Source organism: Microtus oregoni, unplaced genomic scaffold, assembly GCF_018167655.1.
Source record: "Microtus oregoni isolate MIOR12 unplaced genomic scaffold, Mior012 000096F_ref0000112, whole genome shotgun sequence".
NCBI classification, from domain to species: Eukaryota; Metazoa; Chordata; class Mammalia; order Rodentia; family Cricetidae; genus Microtus; species Microtus oregoni.
Window position 1 is genome coordinate 1,141,871 of NW_024544709.1, and position 19,913 is coordinate 1,161,783.

A 19,913-nucleotide genomic window follows, 5' to 3' on the forward strand; every position below is an offset into this window, starting at 1 on the left:
AAGAAGCAAGATTCCTTTAATAGAGCTGTGTTCAAGAGACGGAGTTGTGTCAGCCAGCTTGCCAGCCAGGAGATTGTTGACTGGGCCCGGGTAGGGGAGCTTTGACCTTTGCATCGGAAATGAAGGTCCACCATCTCCTCTGAGAGTGTTGGCTCTGCTGTTCTAGAAGGTGGTGTCTGCCTTGTGCAGTCGCTAATGCAGAGACAGCAGGACAGCCTTGGAGTTTGGGGTTGGGCTCTCTCCTTCTCTACTATCATTTCAGCCATGGGGTACACAGTGGTGTGGCCTGGACCACACTAGATATTTTCTGGCCTTGGGAGAACTTCAGGAGCTGCAGGGTCCTTCACTTTCCTCTTGATCTCCAGAAGCTATGTGAGGTATTTTGGAAAATCTTCCCTAGTACAGATTGTTATTCCACTTAGCCATTAAACCTTTCAGTTTCTTCGTATTGTTGTTATTAGGAAGAGCTAGGTACTCCTCAGTTTACTGAAAACTTACTTCCTTTCAAAACTGGTCATTTTCAGCATATGACAGACAGTCTGCTGGGTGATCACATGTTTGACCCATGGGCCAGCAGAAGTGGTTTGTATTAATATTCTAGAGCTTGCTTGCATGAGACAGAGTCAGACACTAGGCTGGAATCAGGAAGGAAGTGCAATGTTCTGTGGCCTCATTCTTGCTGTCTGGGTCCTACTAGGCTGGACTCTCCACTTCTGGGACAGGGCTTTCCTTGAGAGTATGAGCCCACCTGAGATTGAAATGACGCTTTGGACCTGTGGTTATTCCTGTTTTGGCCTTTTGCTCCATAATTTTGCGCTGTCTGGTTAAGAGAGTTAGTGGAGGCAGGCAGGGATAGACGGCGTCTTGACAGGAGGCTGAGGACTCTCATGTGGTTTCTCATTCCCTTCAGTGGCGACTTGTAATGTGCTAAGAGTGGGTGGAGCTGGCCAGAGGATCCGTAGATACAGTATTACCCCTGTTGTTACACCCACGTGGATTCCGTTGCTATGACTCCAAAGATGCTTGACTTCCAGGAAGAAAACAGTTGCTTGATGAAGCCCAGGAAACTGCCATCTGATGGATTGACTGATGGAAAAACCAAACACCGACAGCCAGCAGCACACACCATTGCCAAGTGCTGGCATTTCTTTTGGCTCCATTGGTTTATAAAGTGCTCTGTCATGGCTGTTATCGGATTGTTTCTTCTGTCCACCCCCTAAAATATCATTACTAAACTATCACTTTTGGAGATCAGAAAAACCAAAGCATCCAGTGTAGTTTGTCTCTTCAAGGTTGCAGAGTCACAAATGCCAGACCATGTACCAAGCAGCTGATTTCTGATTCTCAATCCTATGATCCTCCAAGGCACCAGGTCCCATGGGGAGCAAATCTTTTACTATTATAAAATCAACACACTTGAAACACAGATGAAGCTGGTACATTGTGTTGTAATGGGAGGTGCACTGTGAAGTCCTATCTACAAATCTTCCTAGGGGAGGACCTGGGAGGAGATTTCCTGAAAGAAGGTGGGACTGGGTAGGCTGGGGGAGCATGGAAGGAACCTGGGAAGACCAGGGGCAGGGGTGTTCAGAGAAGGCCAAAGAAGTACACAGTGTGCCAGGGACACAGAGGTGACCTGAGGATGTAACTGCTGTGACTACATTTTCGGAAATTGTCCCCACACAGGCTGCCAGTCAAACATAGGGGGCTAATGTTTCTTCAGCCATTAGGATGCAGAGTTGATGAAAAACTGTCTTCCCCATGTAAAGAGCCTTTGGAGAGAAGGACACTGCACAGTGACGTGGTGTTCTCAGTTATTCTGCGTTCCCTCAGGATTTGTCACAGACTCGGCAGCACTTCACTTCTCAGAGTGGCTTCAGGTTTCCATGAAACAGCCCCCTCTGTAACTTGATTAGGAAAGCGAAGATTTGCAGCCTTCAGGCATGTCGAAATGGGATTTCTGGGGTCCATTTGCAGTGTAATGTTTGATTGCCTCATCATACCTTTCTGTTTCCTGGTGACAGGTTTGTGACTCTTACCCCACGGAACTGTACGTTCCCAAATCAGCCACAGCACATATCATCATGGGCAGTTCCAAGTTCCGGAGCAGACGGCGATTTCCTGCCCTCTCCTACTACTGTAAAGAAAGCCATGTACGTCTCAAAACAGGCCTTTGTTTCAGTTGGCTTTTAGGTTTTATCCTGGATGGGAATTTTTCTAGCTTTCTCTGTCTCTCCTTTCTGTCTTCTTTATTTGAGTATTCTGTGTGTGTTTATTTGAATTCTCAGTAGTACCTGGGTATCCTGTGGATGGTGTGAGACAATCTAGTTTCATGTAGAAACTTACTTTCCACGTCTATTTGGCAATAAAACAATGGTAGACTCAGACATTACCTAAGTGTGTTCAGCTGCCCGAATGAAGCTGTCCTCTCTGGAGGTGCTATGCCTGTCTTTCTGACCCTTAGATGAAGAGGGCTTTAGTATCAGCCATCAGTTCCTCACTCCAGGCAGTGGATGAGGAGGCTCTCAGCAGGCTCCCACTTTTAAAAGGAAGGTCCAAAAAGCCAGTGTGACATTTCTGCTCACATCCTGTCCGCCAGAACTGTGCAGAGAAGGCAGGAAAATGCAGTCTTTGGGTAACCATGCAAGAAACTACAATTTAAAGCTCTGTTTCCATGGGAGATAGGAAAACAAGCTTGGAGGAGTAACAGTGTTCTTCGCCTTCAGCTATAAAAATACTTGGCTCAACTCAGGCAAAAAGGTTTGATTTGCGTGGTTAATATAGTTTTAGATTTAAAACCAAGCAATGCTCTGCGTGTGCATATGCATGTATCCACACACGTGTACATATATGTGATTGTATATAAGTGAATGTAAATTTACCTACAGTCAAGGTGGAGCAACAGCTGTCCGGTGATAAAGGAAGTTTCCAAAAATATTTTGAGCAAGGCATCTCCACCAGAATAAGGAAACAGCCTTCTGGGTTACCTTCTCCAAAAGACCATCCATACTTGTTTAGCAGTGGGTTCTCTTCATTGAAAGGATGCCTTTGCAGCCTCTGCTCTTTTTCCCAGCCATGAAATGGGGCCTGGAGAAACGTGACACTTGCCTGTATGTATTAGTTAACTCCTGGTATGTTTCATCCCACACAGGAGTGAAACAGTGTTTAGAGGCAAAGGATGTTGTGACGCCTCTTTCTTAAAAACGGAGTTAGTAAAGTTGTCAGGTTCTGTGTTGTTATACTTTAAATTGAGATGCCAGTCTCATTGACATTTTGTGATGAAGTGAGAGAGGACAGGAATTTAGGTGAGGGATAGAATTGATTGTTCTTCCTTCCAGCAGCAGGATAGACAGAGTATCTAAACAGTGAGTCCAGGGTCTTCAGAACATAGCTCAGAGGCCAGCTTAGTCTAATGACCTCCGTGCCTGCTCCTGCCCTCTGATCTTTCCAGCAGCTAAGAATATCATGAAGTTGGGGATCCTCTGCATTGGATTTAGCTGTTTTAGCAAAGGCTTCGGATAGACTTGTTTCTGAGCATCCCTTCATGATGTGGTTACTCTGGGAAAACACTGGCCGTGTGGGCCCTTGAACTCCCATTCCCACATCTCTGTATACACTAAACTCTAAATTGCAGGAGGTAAAATAGTCATGTGTGTTCTGCAACAACATTTGGATTCCAGTATCATGTTTAAGTATATAAGAGCTTCTGGTTGAGGGCTTGTCCTTACGAAGGCCCACTGCTGATTATGGATTTCTGTGACTGTGTGGGAGTCCGGTGAAGTGGCCTCTTGGCTTTCCATGTTCTTTTTGATTGTAATAACCTAGCCATTGAATAAGGGCCATGTTGTGGTTGCACAGGGAGGGGTGAAAATGGGGTGCTGGGGGAGGGGGGGTCAGGCCTTGCAGTATCGTGACAGGGAGGCTGTTCCTGTACCTACTGGAGGTTTAACTGATTTGTCATAGGCTGGAGGAAAACTAAGACCCCATACTTCAGTGACCACGAGCTGCCACAGGCTGTTACGTCAGGAGACTTAGGTGACAGGGTCCTTATCAGTAGGAGCAGTGTGTGGAGAGAGCTTGCATTAGGGTCTCTTGGTTTTGCCAGATATCAAGGCATCCCATGACATTAATTTTAATCCTGTTTCTGTACATGGGCCTTGCGGAGCTCACCATCACGCAGACTCCCTTTGAAATCAAGCAGCTTTGCAGGTCATGGTTAGAGACTTACTTATGAGCAGCATTCTGGGTATGTTTGTTGTTGAAGAGTTATGTGTTTTTAAGAGTTATTTTGCTTTAAATTATGTACAATATGGTCTCCTAAATTCACAGCATAAACTTTTAGGGAACAAAACTCATAAATGACTTAGTACCAAGGAGTCCATGTGCTTTTTCTCACCCCTACTTACAACCTTCTCCACCTGACTGCTCCCTATAACTCCTGTCAGCTATTTGCTGACGCAGCCTCCTGGCCACAGGTGAATTTTATTTGTTCAAAAACATCTTTGTATCATTAAACTAATGTCCTAGAGCATAAACAAAAGTAACACACCTTAAAATAATATTCTACAACACTAGTGTTTGCATGTACACTGCTCACCCTCTCTGCATTGGCTTTCGGTTGCTTAAAATACCCGAAGTAAATACTTGCTATGATGGACTGTTTAGGAATAGGTGACAAAAAAGTCTAAATGTATTCAATATGGTTCAATACTTTTTTTTTTTTTTTGATTTTTCGAGACAGGGTTTCTCCGTAGCTTTTTGGTTCCTGTCCTGGCACTAGCTCTTGTAGTCCAGGCTGGCCTCGAACTCACAGAGATCCGCCTGCCTCTGCCTCCCAAGTGCTGGGATTAAAGGCGTGCGCCACCACCGCCTGGCTGGTTCAATACTTTTTATTTGAATACTTTTGATCCACGGTTGTTTAAAGCCACAGCTGGTTAAACCCACCAGTGCAGGACCTGGGAAATGGAAGGATGGTTGTATGATGTTGGAATTTAAGGTCAGGGAAATGTCAGGACATGCTGAGACTGAAGAAAGTTCTTGTTTCTAAACACTGTTACTGAGCAAACCTAATAGTGACGTGGGCTTTCATTACTGGGAAAACGTGACCATTAGAAATGATTTTGGGTGCTCATGATCTTTTAAATAGACTAGGATAGAAAATGATAAAAAACACTAAATTTTTTTTTAAAACACTAAATTTTTTTCCCAGTCTTGCCATTAATAGTGTCTTATAAATTTCAGGAGAGTAGTTATTCCACTTTCAGCAGTGCAGAGAGACAATATTGAAAAGGAAAAATAGGCTGCTTAAATAGCTTTAGGTTTCATGATTTGGATCCCATCTAAACATCTTCACACATTCCTAAGGTCTTAACACAGAAAGCTTGCCCATGTAGAGGGTCTTCGACTTTGATTCAAATTTCCACAAAGTCTAATCCTATTTCCAACATTGGTGTGGGGTGCAGGCTAACCAAGGACTCCTTGTTTTGGGATGGTCCTGAAGCCTCTCTGATGTCACTGTGTTGCTGTGGCCTCTTCCTGCAGGCCTCCATCTGCAGGAGCAGCCAGCCCCTTTCTGGCTTCAGCGCTCGGTGTCTGGAGGATGAACAGATGCTCCAAGCCATCAGGAAAGCCAATCCCGGAAGTGACTTCATTTATGTTGTGGACACGCGACCCAAAGTAAGTGTCAACATTTTCATGCATGTCTGTCTCTGCAGCCCTGAGTCCCAAGGCTGGACCGAACCAAAGCTTAACTGATAACATTCCTTGCTGTCATTTTAAAAATTGTTGCTGCCTTTTAATCCATGGCTGTCCAAATCAGCAACTGCAATTACCCCCTGCTATCAACATTGGTTAGGCCACAGCCTAAGATAATTCTGTTTCTTCAGGTACTGACTCTTTCAAAGCTAAGAAGGGAACTTAACTAAATCTCTGTCCATCTAATGAACTTAAGATTCAAGGTTTGAGGTGTAATTCTGCTCCTCAGAGAGGCTGAATAACAAGCAGCTCACCTCCTGTGTCTCCCCAAAAGCCCTGTGCTGCTTCTCGCCCCTCTGTAAAAACCCTTCTCCACCTGGCTTCTCCCTGCCACTTCCTTTCAGCTAGTTGCTGATGCAGCCTCTTGACCACAGGTGAATTTTATTTAATCAAATACATCTTTGCATCATTAAACATGTTTCAGAGCGTAAACAAAAGTAACACACCTTAAAATAATGTTCTACAACAGTTCCTGGCTCCGGTTGCTTCATCTTCAAAGTGTTGTTCTTGGCATGGTCAGCCCGTGGGATACCAGGGGCTGCCCTGTTCGTGTGTCAGCTTCTGAAGGGGATTGGCTGTGTTCGGTGCATCTCTATGTCCCTTGTTTTCACATTGTGCTGACCACACAGTAAATGGGTGCAGTTTAGTTTTACAGATTGCCTCCCTGAATGGGTAAGTTGTATGACATGTAAATGTCAGCTATGCTATTTTAAAACAAACACAAGGGAATAAAAGCTTGACATAGGAAAGAGAAAATAGACTAACAGCTCAAGTCAGTTTAAAAGTTGAACCATTCTGAGTAGGCGCTTCGTGGCGAAGTCGTAGGTATTTATAGACATAGTCTTCCCATTTTGCCACATCATATGTACCAGGTCTCTGCCTTTCTAGTAAACTTTCACTGCACAACACAGACAGAATCTCCAGACCAGGGAAGAAGATGCTAGGAGGTTTGTACTTGGAGGATGTGAAAAAGCCTTAAACTTCTATTGTTGCTTTTCAGTTTGTGCCTTTCTGTCTGAATCAGACTTGGACCCCTTCCTCTGACCCTGACCACCCTCCTGCCCACACCCTGTGTCTTCTGCGTTCTCTGAGAGTTTGTACTTCTTAGATGATATTCTGCAGCCAGACTCAGGATGGGGAGGGAAGCTGAGGCTTTACTGAGTGAAAACTGGAAATCCGTCTCCTACCCTGCTTTTCCAGCTTTACACAAAGATAAACAGATAGACCTGCTAACTGAAGAGCCAGTGATCCAGTTGGCTGTGTGGTATATGCCTTCCCCAGAGTGTGGCAGCTGCAGGGCCAGGCCTAGTCTGTATTTAAAGCCAATTAATCCTCAGGATTTGATGTGAAGGGTATATTTAGTACTCACTCTGTTTATTCTAGTGATAAGAAGTTTGACTCTCATCCATTAAATAAAGTTAGGTATCTTCTCATATAATCCAGGCACACACACACACACACACACGGTTTTTAAACCATTTGCTTTAAGCTTTCTTTCTTCCTTTTTTTTTTTTTTGTTTTAAGGACCATAACTATGCTGGTTGATCCCCACCCCCACCCCGAGTGTGTTAGGCATCCTAGGTAGCCAGGAAAGGTTTGTGTACTGACGTGCAAGCATTCCCTAGGTCCTTGTCCCTGCACTCGGATTTACTCCCTAGTATACAGAGAAAGGCTCAGGAGGCTGCTCAGAGGATCCTGATCCTTGGCCTTTGAGCAAGGCTAAATCCACACAAGAATTTCCCAAGCCACCCACTCAGATGAAAGCCTTCTGAACTGCTTGCTGCTTTGAGAGTGATGGGCAGCAGAGGCCGTGACATCCTCAAGTATGTATTGTCCAGAGTCTCCTCGGGGCCACTTGCTGCTCCTAGCGATGGGTGCATTGAAATCTAAATGTATCAGAACAGTATTTGCTGAGGTCTCAAACAAGGAGTGTTCTATCACATCGCAGCCTTGTCCTTGACTGTATCAGATGTTCGGATTTCAAAATTTATCAGATTTTGATGAGCTTGCAAGAGTGTTAAGCGCTTTCTTATTTAATTCTTGTAAGAATCCTGCAGATTAGCAGACCTCTTTTCTTTCCCTGGGTAAGGGCTTAACTTTAAAGAGGTTAAATAATTCACCAATATCACACAGTTTAGGGCTGAGACTGCATTCAGTCAAATACAAGCTTATTTGGCTCCAAAGACAGTGTCTCTTCTGTTTACTAAAATCCTCTCTAGTGGGACGATATCTCCACTTCAGGACACTATAGAGGTTTCCCACCTCAGTTGGCCACACACCCAGTGGAACCAGAGACACAGCTGAAGAGCCAGCCCCAAGCTCAGCCAAAATCACTTCAAGGCCAAAGGAGCAGGAAGGGCCTTTGAACTGTGCCCTGACCACCTAGCAGCTGTGGAGGAAGTGAGTCCTGCATACTGGGGTGAGGTTGAGATCAGCCTGTGTCACGCTCCGGCTCCAGAGACTGCTTAGCATCACTGCATCTGTGGTTATTTTATTGTGTAACAGAGTCATGGGGTGTTTCTCTTTCTCTGGAGATGAGATAGTGTCTGTTTACTGGGTTCCATGCAGGTGGCATCTTCAAGACACAGCTGTGAAGATTAGGGGTGTCTAACAGGTGGGACCATACTTCCTGGTCATATATGCCTCTGCCTTGCAGGGCCAGTGACAGATGACGGAGAATGGGAGAGTGCCATTGTGTTTTGTGGCAGGCAAGGACAGTCATCACTCCTATTCTTTGTCCATGAATGGATGGAGCAATGTCCTTTGGCTTAGGTCAGACCTGAGCAAGCTTGATCAAACCTTGCTGAGACAACTTCCCTGCACTGAAGGTTCCCCAGTGAGGGGCTCTGGGCAAGTGTGCTGGTAGGGCTGCAGGAATGGGCTCTTCCCATCGTGGATCTTCCATGTGTGGAATGGAAGCCAACGTGTGTGCTTTCAGAAAGTCACCCTTTGGATACCCATGCTAATAGAAGGCAGAGATGGTCAATGAGGATTCACCAGAGAAGCACTGTGAAGCAGTAAGACAACTGTAATCGCCTAGCTTTGCAGAGAGCTATTTATCTAAGTGCTTTCATTCCATGGGGCCCCTTCTACCAACTACACAGAAAAGGTGAGCCTGGCAGAAAGCACAGGAGGGGCAGAGTCCCGGAGAAAAGCATTCTTCAGTCCACATAGCCTGTAGATAGGGAAAAAGACCGTTTCACATCATATGTGGGTTGAAAGGTGAATTAACCTGAATCAAGATTCCTGCTTCAGTATAATCCTGGTCCTCTTAAATATGCACAAGCAGCCTCTAGGTGGGGAGGGGAAGAAGTTGACAAGCTCATCTGTAGACAGTATTTGTAGGCAGTAGAACCATCTAGCATTTCCATGAGTATGCCACAGTTAAAGTTAGAGGTCATAGGAAGATGAGGGGAGGAGAGGACCATCCTTTGACAACCTGTCTCAGTCTTTGGCCCAGTTCTTCTGCTAAAGTCAGCTTCGCTGTGGTTTCCCGTTCAACTCTGAGCTCAGGCTTTGCCATGATTCGGGCATACAGTGTAACTGGTAGGGTCCTGGACTCCTAGGCTAGGGTGGGGATTAGGCCTTCCTTCAGCTGGCTCTCCAGACCAGCACTCACTGGGGACTCATGGATGTGATTCATGGGGTGGTGCAGAATCTGATTGTGTTTCCTTCTATTTTGGGCTTGATCACCTCTTACCTCATACTCATGTGACCAGTTGGTCAGCCAATCATTAGTCTCCTTTGTAAACTGCGTGTCGAGTGTGGCCATAAGTGAGGTGCCAACATGTGTCTGTAACTGATGGGGCTCCTGGGCAGCACATGCTCTCTCCACTTCTCACTGCTGATTCTTCCTTTTTTTCCTTTTTCAGTGCTGGGGATTGAACCTGTGACTTCAAGTACTTTGCTATTGAGCTACATCCTCAGTCTCTGTTTACTTTACTTTGGGGACTGTGTTTCTGCTTTGAGAGTTCAGCTTTTGCTGAAAATAAGTGCTGCTCCTGAAAAAAATTGTCTGTATGATAGATTAAATATTGCCACCTTCTGTCTGTTGTGTGAAGTACACATTGACTTTCAAAATGCTTCCTCCAGTGTGCCAGTCAGGAAGACTACCAGTCGGTTCTTCCTTTGTAGCTTCTTAATTATTTTAAAGTCTGAGCATACATTGTATATGTAATAACATGATTGTTGTTTTTAGAAGAGGAGGGGATATGTGGTGAGGAGACTTGACTTGAACTCAGATGCAGAATAAGTGTACAAACATAAAGCTTCTTGTATGGATCCTGTTAATTTGTTGACTTGAACTCAGATGCAGAGTAAGTGTACGAACATGAAGCTTCTTGTATGGATCCTGTTAATTTGTTGCATTTTATGAAACTTATTACAAAGTTTTAGCCAACAGCCCTGAAAATAATTACATAAAGCAGTGATTTTTTTTATAGTACACAATTACACGAGAGCAGCACGTGTGTGTAATTTCTAGAAGAAGAAATGTCTCATGAGATATTAGAACTTTTTAAAGGATGAACATACAGTATCTCTTAAGATTTAAGTTTTTCTTGGTTGAGGCTGAAGCCTGTGCTCTTAGGACTGGTGGCCTGCTTCTGCAGACTGGGATCAGCTGTCTGAAGAGCTGACAGGCCCCACAGATGACAGAGGAGCTGAACTGAGAGAGCGGGAGCCCGACTTGCTCTTGAAGCAGGGACTCCCGTGGCAGGGGCTGTATTCTGTTTCCTTCCTTATGACCTCATTTCTGTGACTTATGATCCAGACTTAATATATGCTTCCTGTAACCGTGGAAGGCTACAAGAGCATCTGAAGCATTGTTGATAATGTTCCCCTGTAGCTTGCCATCTCTTTCTGCTGAAGTTGTCACCTGTGATTTTAATTCTTCATAAGGAAAGTGAATAAATCAATCAGTAAGTTTATTAACAGTAGGTGGTTGCATGAACACTCTTTAGCTTACACGTATGTACATGTAGGTGTATGATGTGTAGAAAGATTGGGGTCCATGTCTTTGATGCCTGCCTGTATTCCATGTATATGCTTGGTTTGTCCAGTTACCACTCTGATGAGATACTCATAGGTGTGCAGCTTCCGTGTTTACAAAAACATCATGGCAGGCATTCTTCATCTGTATGTGCTGGGACCTTTAATCTTGTTACTAGAAGATCTGGGCCAGGGTATTTTTAACTTAACTTAGTTTTTTGAACTGAACCATTTGAAGTACTACTTTGTGCTGTATTCTTAAAAGCAGGTCTTCCCCACCACCACCCCTATTCCCTAACCTTTGTGGCCCAAAAAAGAGAATGGTCAGTGGAACACTGTTCTTTGTAAGTGACAGCTTGCTCAGTCAAGCTGCAAGAGAAGAGCATTTCCAGTCTTATATTCCCGTGAGAATTCTGTTTCCCACCTAGGGCAGGACTCATCTGCTTGATTATACTGCACAGGGTTAGTTTGGGCTTATTCAGTTTCTTCAGAGTCCATTAGCATTGAACCCAGTTTACACTGAAATTCCAATGTTCTATCTACAAAATTACGGTTCTGAAAGTGACAAAACCCCCTCCATTAGCCATAGAGATTTGAAGAAGCCAAGTGGAAGAAGCGTCCGTCCCTTCAGCCCGGCTATCAGCATTCTCCCTTTGGTTTATCGATTCCTGCTGAAGGGTCAACTGATAAATTAGAAGTAACATTTCTCCCTGATGACATGTTTGTTGGTGTTACGGTTCTGGCAGAGCTATATATTGATAGACGTCTCTGCGGATATTCTTCTGCCTGTCAGCAAGTTCTGATGTATAGTGTTGAGTTGGTTCTGCCACAGACTTCCATATCAGGCCAGCACTGGCGTCAGAACTGGCACAGGCATCTCCATGAGGACTTAGGGAATATTTCCCAACTAAGGAAATGTTACCCAGACCAGCACATGAGTGCTATTGATCATAGCTGAGCCTTTGTGCTTGCAGCCATGAAAGCCCAGCACAGTGTTCCAGAGATTTAAACCGCATTGTGTGTCTATACAGCTTTGCAATGTTTTTATTAGTGTCCAGGAAATGTGTTGGTTGTTCCATGTCCTGAATGTAATTGATGCCTATTTTGTTTTGCTGACCATTGCAGCTTAATGCAATGGCCAATCGTGCTGCAGGGAAAGGCTATGAGAATGAAGACAATTATTCCAATATCAAGTTTCAGTTTATCGGGATAGAGAACATCCATGTCATGAGGAACAGTCTTCAGAAAATGCTGGAAGGTAAACCATTTTGTTATGCACAGCAGTAAAAGAATAGTTAAGTATTTTGATGCCTGAATGGATTAAGATAGTCTTGATTTATTTTTTCCCAATGATACTGTTAAACACATGGTAACTTGGGAAAATAATGTTGCAGTTGAGAAAATAATTATGTTGAAGTGACTCTTTACACATGTGCCTTCTCATTTCATTCAGTGGTTGTAGCAAGTGATTTATCATTCGGCAGTTAGTGGCCAGGACTCTACATGGGCTCTTTAATATTCGAGATTAAAGTACAGAAGAAGAGAGCCTTCCTTCCTTCCTTCCTTCCTTCCTTCCTTCCTTCCTGCCTGCCTGTATCTCTCCCTTCTTTCCTCCCTCCTTCCCTCTTTTCCTCCCTCCCTCCCGCCCGCCCTTCCTCCCTTCCTCCAAGAACATTTGGAAAGAAAGCAGCCCTGCCTTTAAAGCACTAGCCCAGTGTTCCGTGGGGGAATCGGGTTCATAAACTTTTGCACATTGCTGAGTGACTGTTAGATGGAAGGATGTTGGAGTTCTGGAAAAGAACTGTAGAAGAAAACTGGGCTAGCCTGGCATTGTTGTTGAGAAGACACTCCTTAGTGTGGGCTAGCCTGGTACTTGTTGAGAAGGCACTCTTCAGTGTGAGAAGTGTTGTATTCACCAGGAAAACTTCACATTGGCACACTTTATAATTTTTCAAATGTTCGAGATCATCAATTTTCTCCTGTACAGAAAGCTGCTCCTGGGAGGATTTGTATCATAGGCCTTTGACTTTGGGTTCTACATTACCCTGTATTTGGTTTTTCAACCCTTGTCCCTTGGTCTGTCTCACTGCTTTTCCTAAAGGACAAGCAAACTGAGTTTGGACGGGCAGCTCTCTTTCACAAGGGCTCATGGTGCTTCCACATGACCCTCGGGCTGTGTGGAGTGAGCAAGCAGTTTTCTGGATGCCTTTCAGGGGTCTTGACCAATGTTTGACTACCTGTTTTTCCTGAGTAAATTATAACCACTGCTGGAGGCTCAGTTGATGATGTGTACAGGAAGACCCGCCTTCCTGGGGTTTCTACTTCAGACAGGAGCCCTTGGCATCGCGGGCTGGGGAGAAGCTAATGGAGTTAGTTCCCTCTTGACTCTTATTTTCTTCAGCTTTGCTAAACCGTGGTTTGAGATATTATCAGAAGAGACTATCAGAAGAGCCCCAGGATATTTTATCAGAAACGGAAGTTTAGAATCAAATTCACCCCCTTTATAGGTTCTCTCATTGGGATCAATAGAAGTCAACTTAAACTTACAAGTTGTAAACCAAACTGTTTTTGCCCCACATACCTAGTAGATGAAGGGTAAGTTTTTGGTTTGTAGCAATTTTGTAAGGTAATTGTTTACAGTAGTTCCCATTCCCTCACCCAGATAATTGCTTTCTTCTCAAAGAATAAAGTAGCACTGGCTTTTCTTTGCTTAGTCATCAGAGAAATGTACATCAAAACAACTCTGAGATTCCCTCTTACACCTGTAAAAATGGCCAAAATCAAAAACACCGATGGCAGCTTATGTTGGAGAGGTTGTGGGGGAAAGGGAACACTTCTGCATTGCTGATGGGAATGCAAGCTGGTACAACCACTTTGGATGTCAGTGTGGTGATTTCTCAGAAAATTAGGAAACAACCTTCCTCAAGACCCAGTAATACCACTTCTGGGTATATATCCAGAGGATGCTCAATCCTGCCACAAGGACATGTGCTCAACTATGTTCATAGCAGCATTGTTTGTCATAGCCCGGAACCTGGAAACAACCTAAATGCCCTTCGACTGATGAATGGATAAGTAAAATGTAGTACATTTACACAATAGAGTACTACACAGCAGAAAAAATAACGACATCTTGAATTTTGCAGGAAAATGGATGGAGCTAGAAAACATTTTTTTGAGTGAGGTAACCCAGACCCAGAAAGACAATTATCACATGTACTCAGTCATAGGTACAGCCTACAAACCACAATCCCAGAGAACTTAGGCATCAATGCGGACACTAAGAGAGATAGATTTACATAGATCTAATCTACATGGGAAGTAGAAAGTAGAAAAAGACAAGATCTGAGTAAATTGGGAGCATGGGGACCTTGGGGGAGGGGAGAGGCAGGGAGGGGAGCAGAGAAAAATGTAAAGCTCAATAAAAATCAATAAAAAATAATAATATCTGAAATTTGAAGCTAGCAAATGGAATCTATAACAATATTGAGAAAGATGTCATACAATGAAACTATAAGTTTTGTAAAAGAAAAAGAAAAGGATTGGTGGTTAGAGCCAGGCAGTGGTGGACCATATCTTTAATCCCACCCAGCACTCAGGAGGCAGAGGCAGGTGGATCTCTGAGTTTGAGGCCAGGTGGTCTACAGAGTGAGTTCCAGGACAGCCAGGGCCACACAGAGAAACCCTGTCTTGAAAAAAAAAAATAAAAGAATGGTGGCTAGAGTGTGGAGTGAGCTCTTTGTGAGCCTGTTCTCTTGCTCACATCCCTGGTTCAGAGAAAAGACCGTCTACCATTTGTATGAGGGACAAAGCACGTAACGCACACAGAAGCAGTTCATGTCACAGCTCAGTGAGATGGCGCAACAGCCTGAGCCCTCTTTGTGCAGTGTGTCCTCAAACAAGGGCTATGGGAAAAGATAGGCAGGGGCAGATTTTCTTTTTTATGACCAATATGCCATCTTTTGGATATTGTCTAGAACTCCCCACACACCTTTCCCCTTCCTCCCTCCCTGGGAGTTCTATTCCTTGCATTCCACACAGATCTTGTATTGCTGGCTGTTCTGTGTCTGTACAACTTACCACTCAGTCATTTAAATAAAACGATGAGCAACTAACTGCTAGATGTCAGGCTGGTGCTGGGGTGCTGATGTTGGGGTGCTGATGCTGGTGCTGGGTGCTGATGCTGGGGTGCTGGTGCTGGGGTGCTGGTGCTGGGGTGCTGATGCCGGGGTGCTGATACTGGGGTGCTGATGTTGGGGTGCTGATGCTGGTGCTGGGGTGCTGGTGCTGGGGTGCTGATGCTGGTGCTGGGGTCCTGGTGTTGGGGTGCTGGTGCTGGGGTGCTAGTGCTGATGCTGGGGTGCTGATGCTGGGGTGCTGATGCTGGGGTGCTGATGCCGGGGTGCTGGTGCTGGGCTGCTGGTGCTGGGGTGCTGATGCCGGGGTGCTGGTGCTGGGGTCCTGGTGTTGGGGTGCTGGTGCTGGGGTGCTGGTACTGATGCTGGGGTGCTGATGCTGGTGCTGGGGTGCTGATGGTGGGGCGCTGGTGCTGGTGCTGGTGCCGGGGTGCTGCTGTTGCTGTTGGGGTGCTGGTGCTGGGGTGCTGGTGCTGGGGTGCTGGTGCTGGGGTGCTGGTGCTGGGGTGCTGGTGCTGGGACACTGGTGTGGTCTTCCTCCTCTTCCTCTCCCTCCACCATCTCCTCTTCCATTTCCCCTCTTCTTCCTTCCCGTCTTCCTTCTTTTCTTCCTTTTATTTTTTTTGGAAATAGGGTCTCACTATGTAACCCAGGCCTCAAACTAGATATCCCTATACTTCTGCCTTCTGGGTGCTGGGATCACAGTCATACAAATGTTTTCATGTAAATAATTGTGGTTTATTTTCATATCAATGTTCTATAATGCATACTCTGTTCTATATAAATAGTGATCGTCTTAGAGGTCAGACAGTTGAAGATAAAATTAAGTTGAGAAATTCAAAGAAATGTTTAAATTTGTTCTGATCAATTTCAAAAAAAATCATTTCTCAGCTTAAAAAAAATGACACTGCAAAGAAGGTGGTAAAATCGGTGCTTTGAGTATTCTATCGTTGAATTTGGCTTAGAGAGGGAGTACACTTTGCTTAGAGATACATAATTTACCAGATCGCCTCCTCTCCTGGACTAATTCACAATATGACTTTACACACGCCCACACTGATGGCAGTGTTTCACTTACAGTGGTAGAACTTTGGAAGCTAGATTCATGTACAACAACAGTAAACTAATTGATATTTTTTTACACATTCTTGATAGAAGATGTAGGCATAATACATTAAATTTTTAAAATTGTATGCCTATATTCATGATCCATTGAGTACTGTGTATAAAGAGAGGTGAGGAAGAATTTAGAAGTGATTGCCGAATCAGTGCAGGATCATGGTGGGTGATGTTCTTGCCCATCTGTATTGACAAAGTTCATGTCATGGTTGGCTTACATACATGTTTAACAATACTCTTATCTCACAGTTTCCATGGTTTAAAATTCTAACCATGCTTGTGTGCAGCCTGGGATCTAGAGGCTCTTCTCGAGGATCTTAGGGACCTGTGACTTTCCAGTCCTGTGGCTGCTACAGTTGCTATGTTTGCTTCTTCAGGTCAACTACAGGTGCTTCTCTCCAGTTCAGGAATTTGTAGATTACAGTCTAAAACTCTATAAAAGTTTTAAGTAAGACATTTTCAAATGCTCACTACTTTTTCAAGGGAATATAGTGGTTCAAGAATGTGTGTTCTTTCTCTGTGGCATCCTGTGAGGATTTAGAATTTTAGCAAGCCACAACCCCTAATTGATATTTACCTTGCCACTTTTTTTTAAAATCATTTCTTACTATGTTGTGTCAGCAAGATTTAGAGTAACTAGGACATTCCTAAGCAGAGTAAACAAAGAAGAAAGGGTCTGATGTGGATTTAAAGGCCGGCATGATGAGCTGTTTTCGTAAGGCTGTCCCGGGGCTTGTCAGCTGGTGTTTGTTTGCCCGTGACAGTATGATCTCAGATTTGCAGAGTGTGTGGTTCCCAGGAGCCTCTGTAGTAGAGCGGGAATGTGGGATCCCCAGAATCCTCTGCAGCTTACGTCACCTTCTCCGTTATACCCCGCCAGTGATCCTTCTTCCAGTGCGATCCCAGAGCCTACTCCTAGTCTCAACTTCTGTTTCCACTTGCTTTGAAAATTTCCTGCTTAGACATTCTCATCTTTTAAATCCTGCCATCAGTTCCTGTTCATGGTGGCTTGATTTGTATGACAACTGTTAGGTGTAGTGTAGGTTACCGTTATGCTTTGTAAGTCTGTAACTTGTCTTTTTATGCAAAATTCACTGGTGAAGCTAATAAAAGCTACTGGGCAGCCCTCGTGTGTGCCTGCTGTCCTTTTCAGATTAGCGGTTAGTATTCCGGAGTGTGTTTGTGTAGATATACACTCACATATGCATATGCATGGTATTATGTGTATACACATGTGCATGTGTTTGCTATGCTGCTAGCTCAAGCAGTGCTAACATAGACACTAACACAGAATTTATGTTTAACTGCACTGAATCATTTAATGTATACTCTTTTAAGGAAAACAAGGCTATTCAAAAGGTGGTAGTATTGTGTAGAGATTTCAGACAATACTATCTTGAAAAAAAGAAGTTTTGAAGAATAGTCTTCAGTCTTGTGAAGCTTGATGGAGCATCTCTCCAGCTAGTGAAACTTCTCTATAAATGGCCTGTGCTGCTGGTGAGGCTAAGGAGGGCTTTATTGTTGACATTATTATATTAGGTACAGTTCAGAAGGACAAAGCTGACTTGACTGAGTGTTCCCTTCTTCAGGCTCCACTCCCATCCTTCTCGAATGGTAGCACTTCCTACGCTGGTCACTGAAGGGAGACCAGTTCTCTGAGGACTGTCTGAGTGGCCTTGGCTTCTCGACTGCAAAAATAAAATTGATAAAACCAACACCAGCAGCACTTAGGCATACTTCAGGATGCCTACTAGGGAAAGAATATGCTCGCTACTGCTTTGGGTACTAGGGAGTGTGGGAAACATCAACCCTGTGCCCCTTTTTTGTGTCCTCCCTCACCTTGCCAGCATCTGCACAGGAAAAAGAAAGCAGTTCAGTAAGTGTGCTGGGAAGACCGAGGAGGGCTGCCTTTCTTCTGAGTAGCTTTCATATTTCTTGAGTTCTAAAATAACACATCTTATGTTGGATTTTAATTTTTTTTAACAGTGCTTTGTATGCTTGTCCCACAGATGTTACATGTACAGTGTGACACGACCTAGCGTCCAGCTCCAGGCTGGTACAGTTCTCTGCAGTTTGTGGCATACACTCCTGATGTCAGCTGACATGAACTTTGCTCAGCAAAATGGTTTGTAAATATTGGTTCAGGTTTGGCAACAAGAGTGAACAAATGTCTTTCTGCCTTATCCTGAGTTTATCCAAACAAACACAAGAGCTTCGTATTTAAAAGCCCAGGAACTGATTGTTTCAGTTTCCAGTGTAGCCCCATCTGTCGTGTGTGTTAATCATCCACAGACCTGTGTGCTTTGAGCGTGGCCACTGGCCATTAGGGAAAACACCCTCTCAGCTGTCACCTCGCCTGAAGTGCTGGCGAGATTATTTTCCCAAGCGTGTGCACTTTTCAGTGTTCCTAAAAGCAGACTTGTTACACAAGAGCTCTTCTTAGTGTGGAAGAAATGAGCTGACATGACCGGAACCCAGAGCCCGCCCTCCCCTTCTGCCTGGCACTGGCGCTCTCTCTCTCCTTGTTCTGTGCTGCCTCTCCCTCTCACTGTCTGCACAGGCCATCTCCAGGTGAGCCACAGGGCCCTGGTGAAGTTAGCTTTCAACTTGCTGTCATTTCTGCACCCTGTGGGGAGAGAGGATAAACAGGACCCCTTCTTCTAGGCTGAACTACACATTTTGAATGCCGAGATAGTCCTTAATCTGCTAGGTTTTTTAAAAATAAATATGTGTGCTAATCACCCCCCAGTCTATACAGTACCAAGCCGAGCATTGGCCTTGTGTGAAATAACTTGAAGCCAATGCGTTCCATGGAAGATTTAATGGAACTAGCTGAGTCTGATGACTTCCTCCTTGGAATGTGTGTATTTTAGGATTAAGTTTAACACCTTGGGTCATGGCCTGAGGCTGGATGTTCTAAGCAGCAGGCATTCAGGGAGGGAGCTAGACTTTGCCTCACTTCCTGCTGGGCTGGGTTTGGACAGTGTGCACAGGCAGAGGGGAGCCTGCCATGAATGCCCTGTTGAATATCTATTAGGCCACGCTTTGCGTACAGGCAACTAGGGGCTGACATTTTACCTTTGCATCAGCTCCCACTGTCCACTAATGACATTGTTCTCTGAGTTCCGGAAAGTTTCTGTGGTGTACTGTGGCTGCATAAGGTCTTCCGAGTGAAGCTCAGAGATGGTGTTAGCACTGGCTTCATGGGAAGTGTAAGAGGCCAGTTTCCATGCAAATGCATGTGCTGGCTCTTCCTATGACCAGTGAGCTGCCCTCCAGAACCCTAGTCACAGGGTGTACCCTGTCAGCTCAGCCTTGCCAACCAAGTCCAACCTCTCTTACAGAGTAACCTACCTCGATTATTTGATTACAGCTAAGCTAATACAAAGGAAATCCCTGGTTGTAGGAGGTGAAGGCTGCTACAACCTTGAGCTCTTTCTACAGTGGAGGTCTGGAGATGGTTAAAAGGGACATTACATTTTGATTTTTCAATACTTGGAGAAAATTCTATAAAGTTCTAAGCAGTTCTGTGTTTATAACAAAAGACAAAGTTGCGCTTTTTTATCCCTTTCCATGCCTTCTTCCCAGGGCATCCCCCCCCCCCCATCATCTTAAACCATGTAGATTTGGTTTCTGAGATCCCTTCTTTAGGTGGGGTCTTTTGGGAGTGCTCTGAAGGAGAGGGTTGTACTGCTGTTCTCTGCCTTCCACTTCTAAGTACCTGCTGCCCCCTCCTCCCTGCTCCTTACCCAGCATGCACATCCCCTTTACTATTCTGTCCCATCATTCAGAGCTGAGGCTGCTCACTCATGCTCTGTTCCCCGGGGGTTTTTCCTGTCATGGCAGAGTTCGTTTGCATGGCTCACTCCATGTGGTGCCTGGTGTGTTCCATCCTGGAAGGTGGATGACCACCCA

At 44.7% G+C, this 19,913-nt stretch overlaps 1 protein-coding gene across 2 annotated transcripts in view; it reads left to right on the forward strand.

Annotated features, from left to right (window-relative positions):
* The window catches only part of Mtmr7 (myotubularin related protein 7), a 90,844-nt gene that overhangs the window by 48,868 nt on the left and 22,063 nt on the right, over positions 1-19,913 (forward strand). Inside the window, exons 5-7 of one of the 2 annotated variants that reach the window (XM_041644463.1) lie at positions 2,025-2,153; positions 5,542-5,676; positions 11,869-12,001. In XM_041644463.1, the coding sequence (XP_041500397.1) occupies positions 2,025-2,153; positions 5,542-5,676; positions 11,869-12,001 (397 nt within the window). The remainder of the gene's footprint in view (positions 1-2,024; positions 2,154-5,541; positions 5,677-11,868; positions 12,002-19,913) is intronic. The other variant, XM_041644464.1, reaches the window with a different exon arrangement.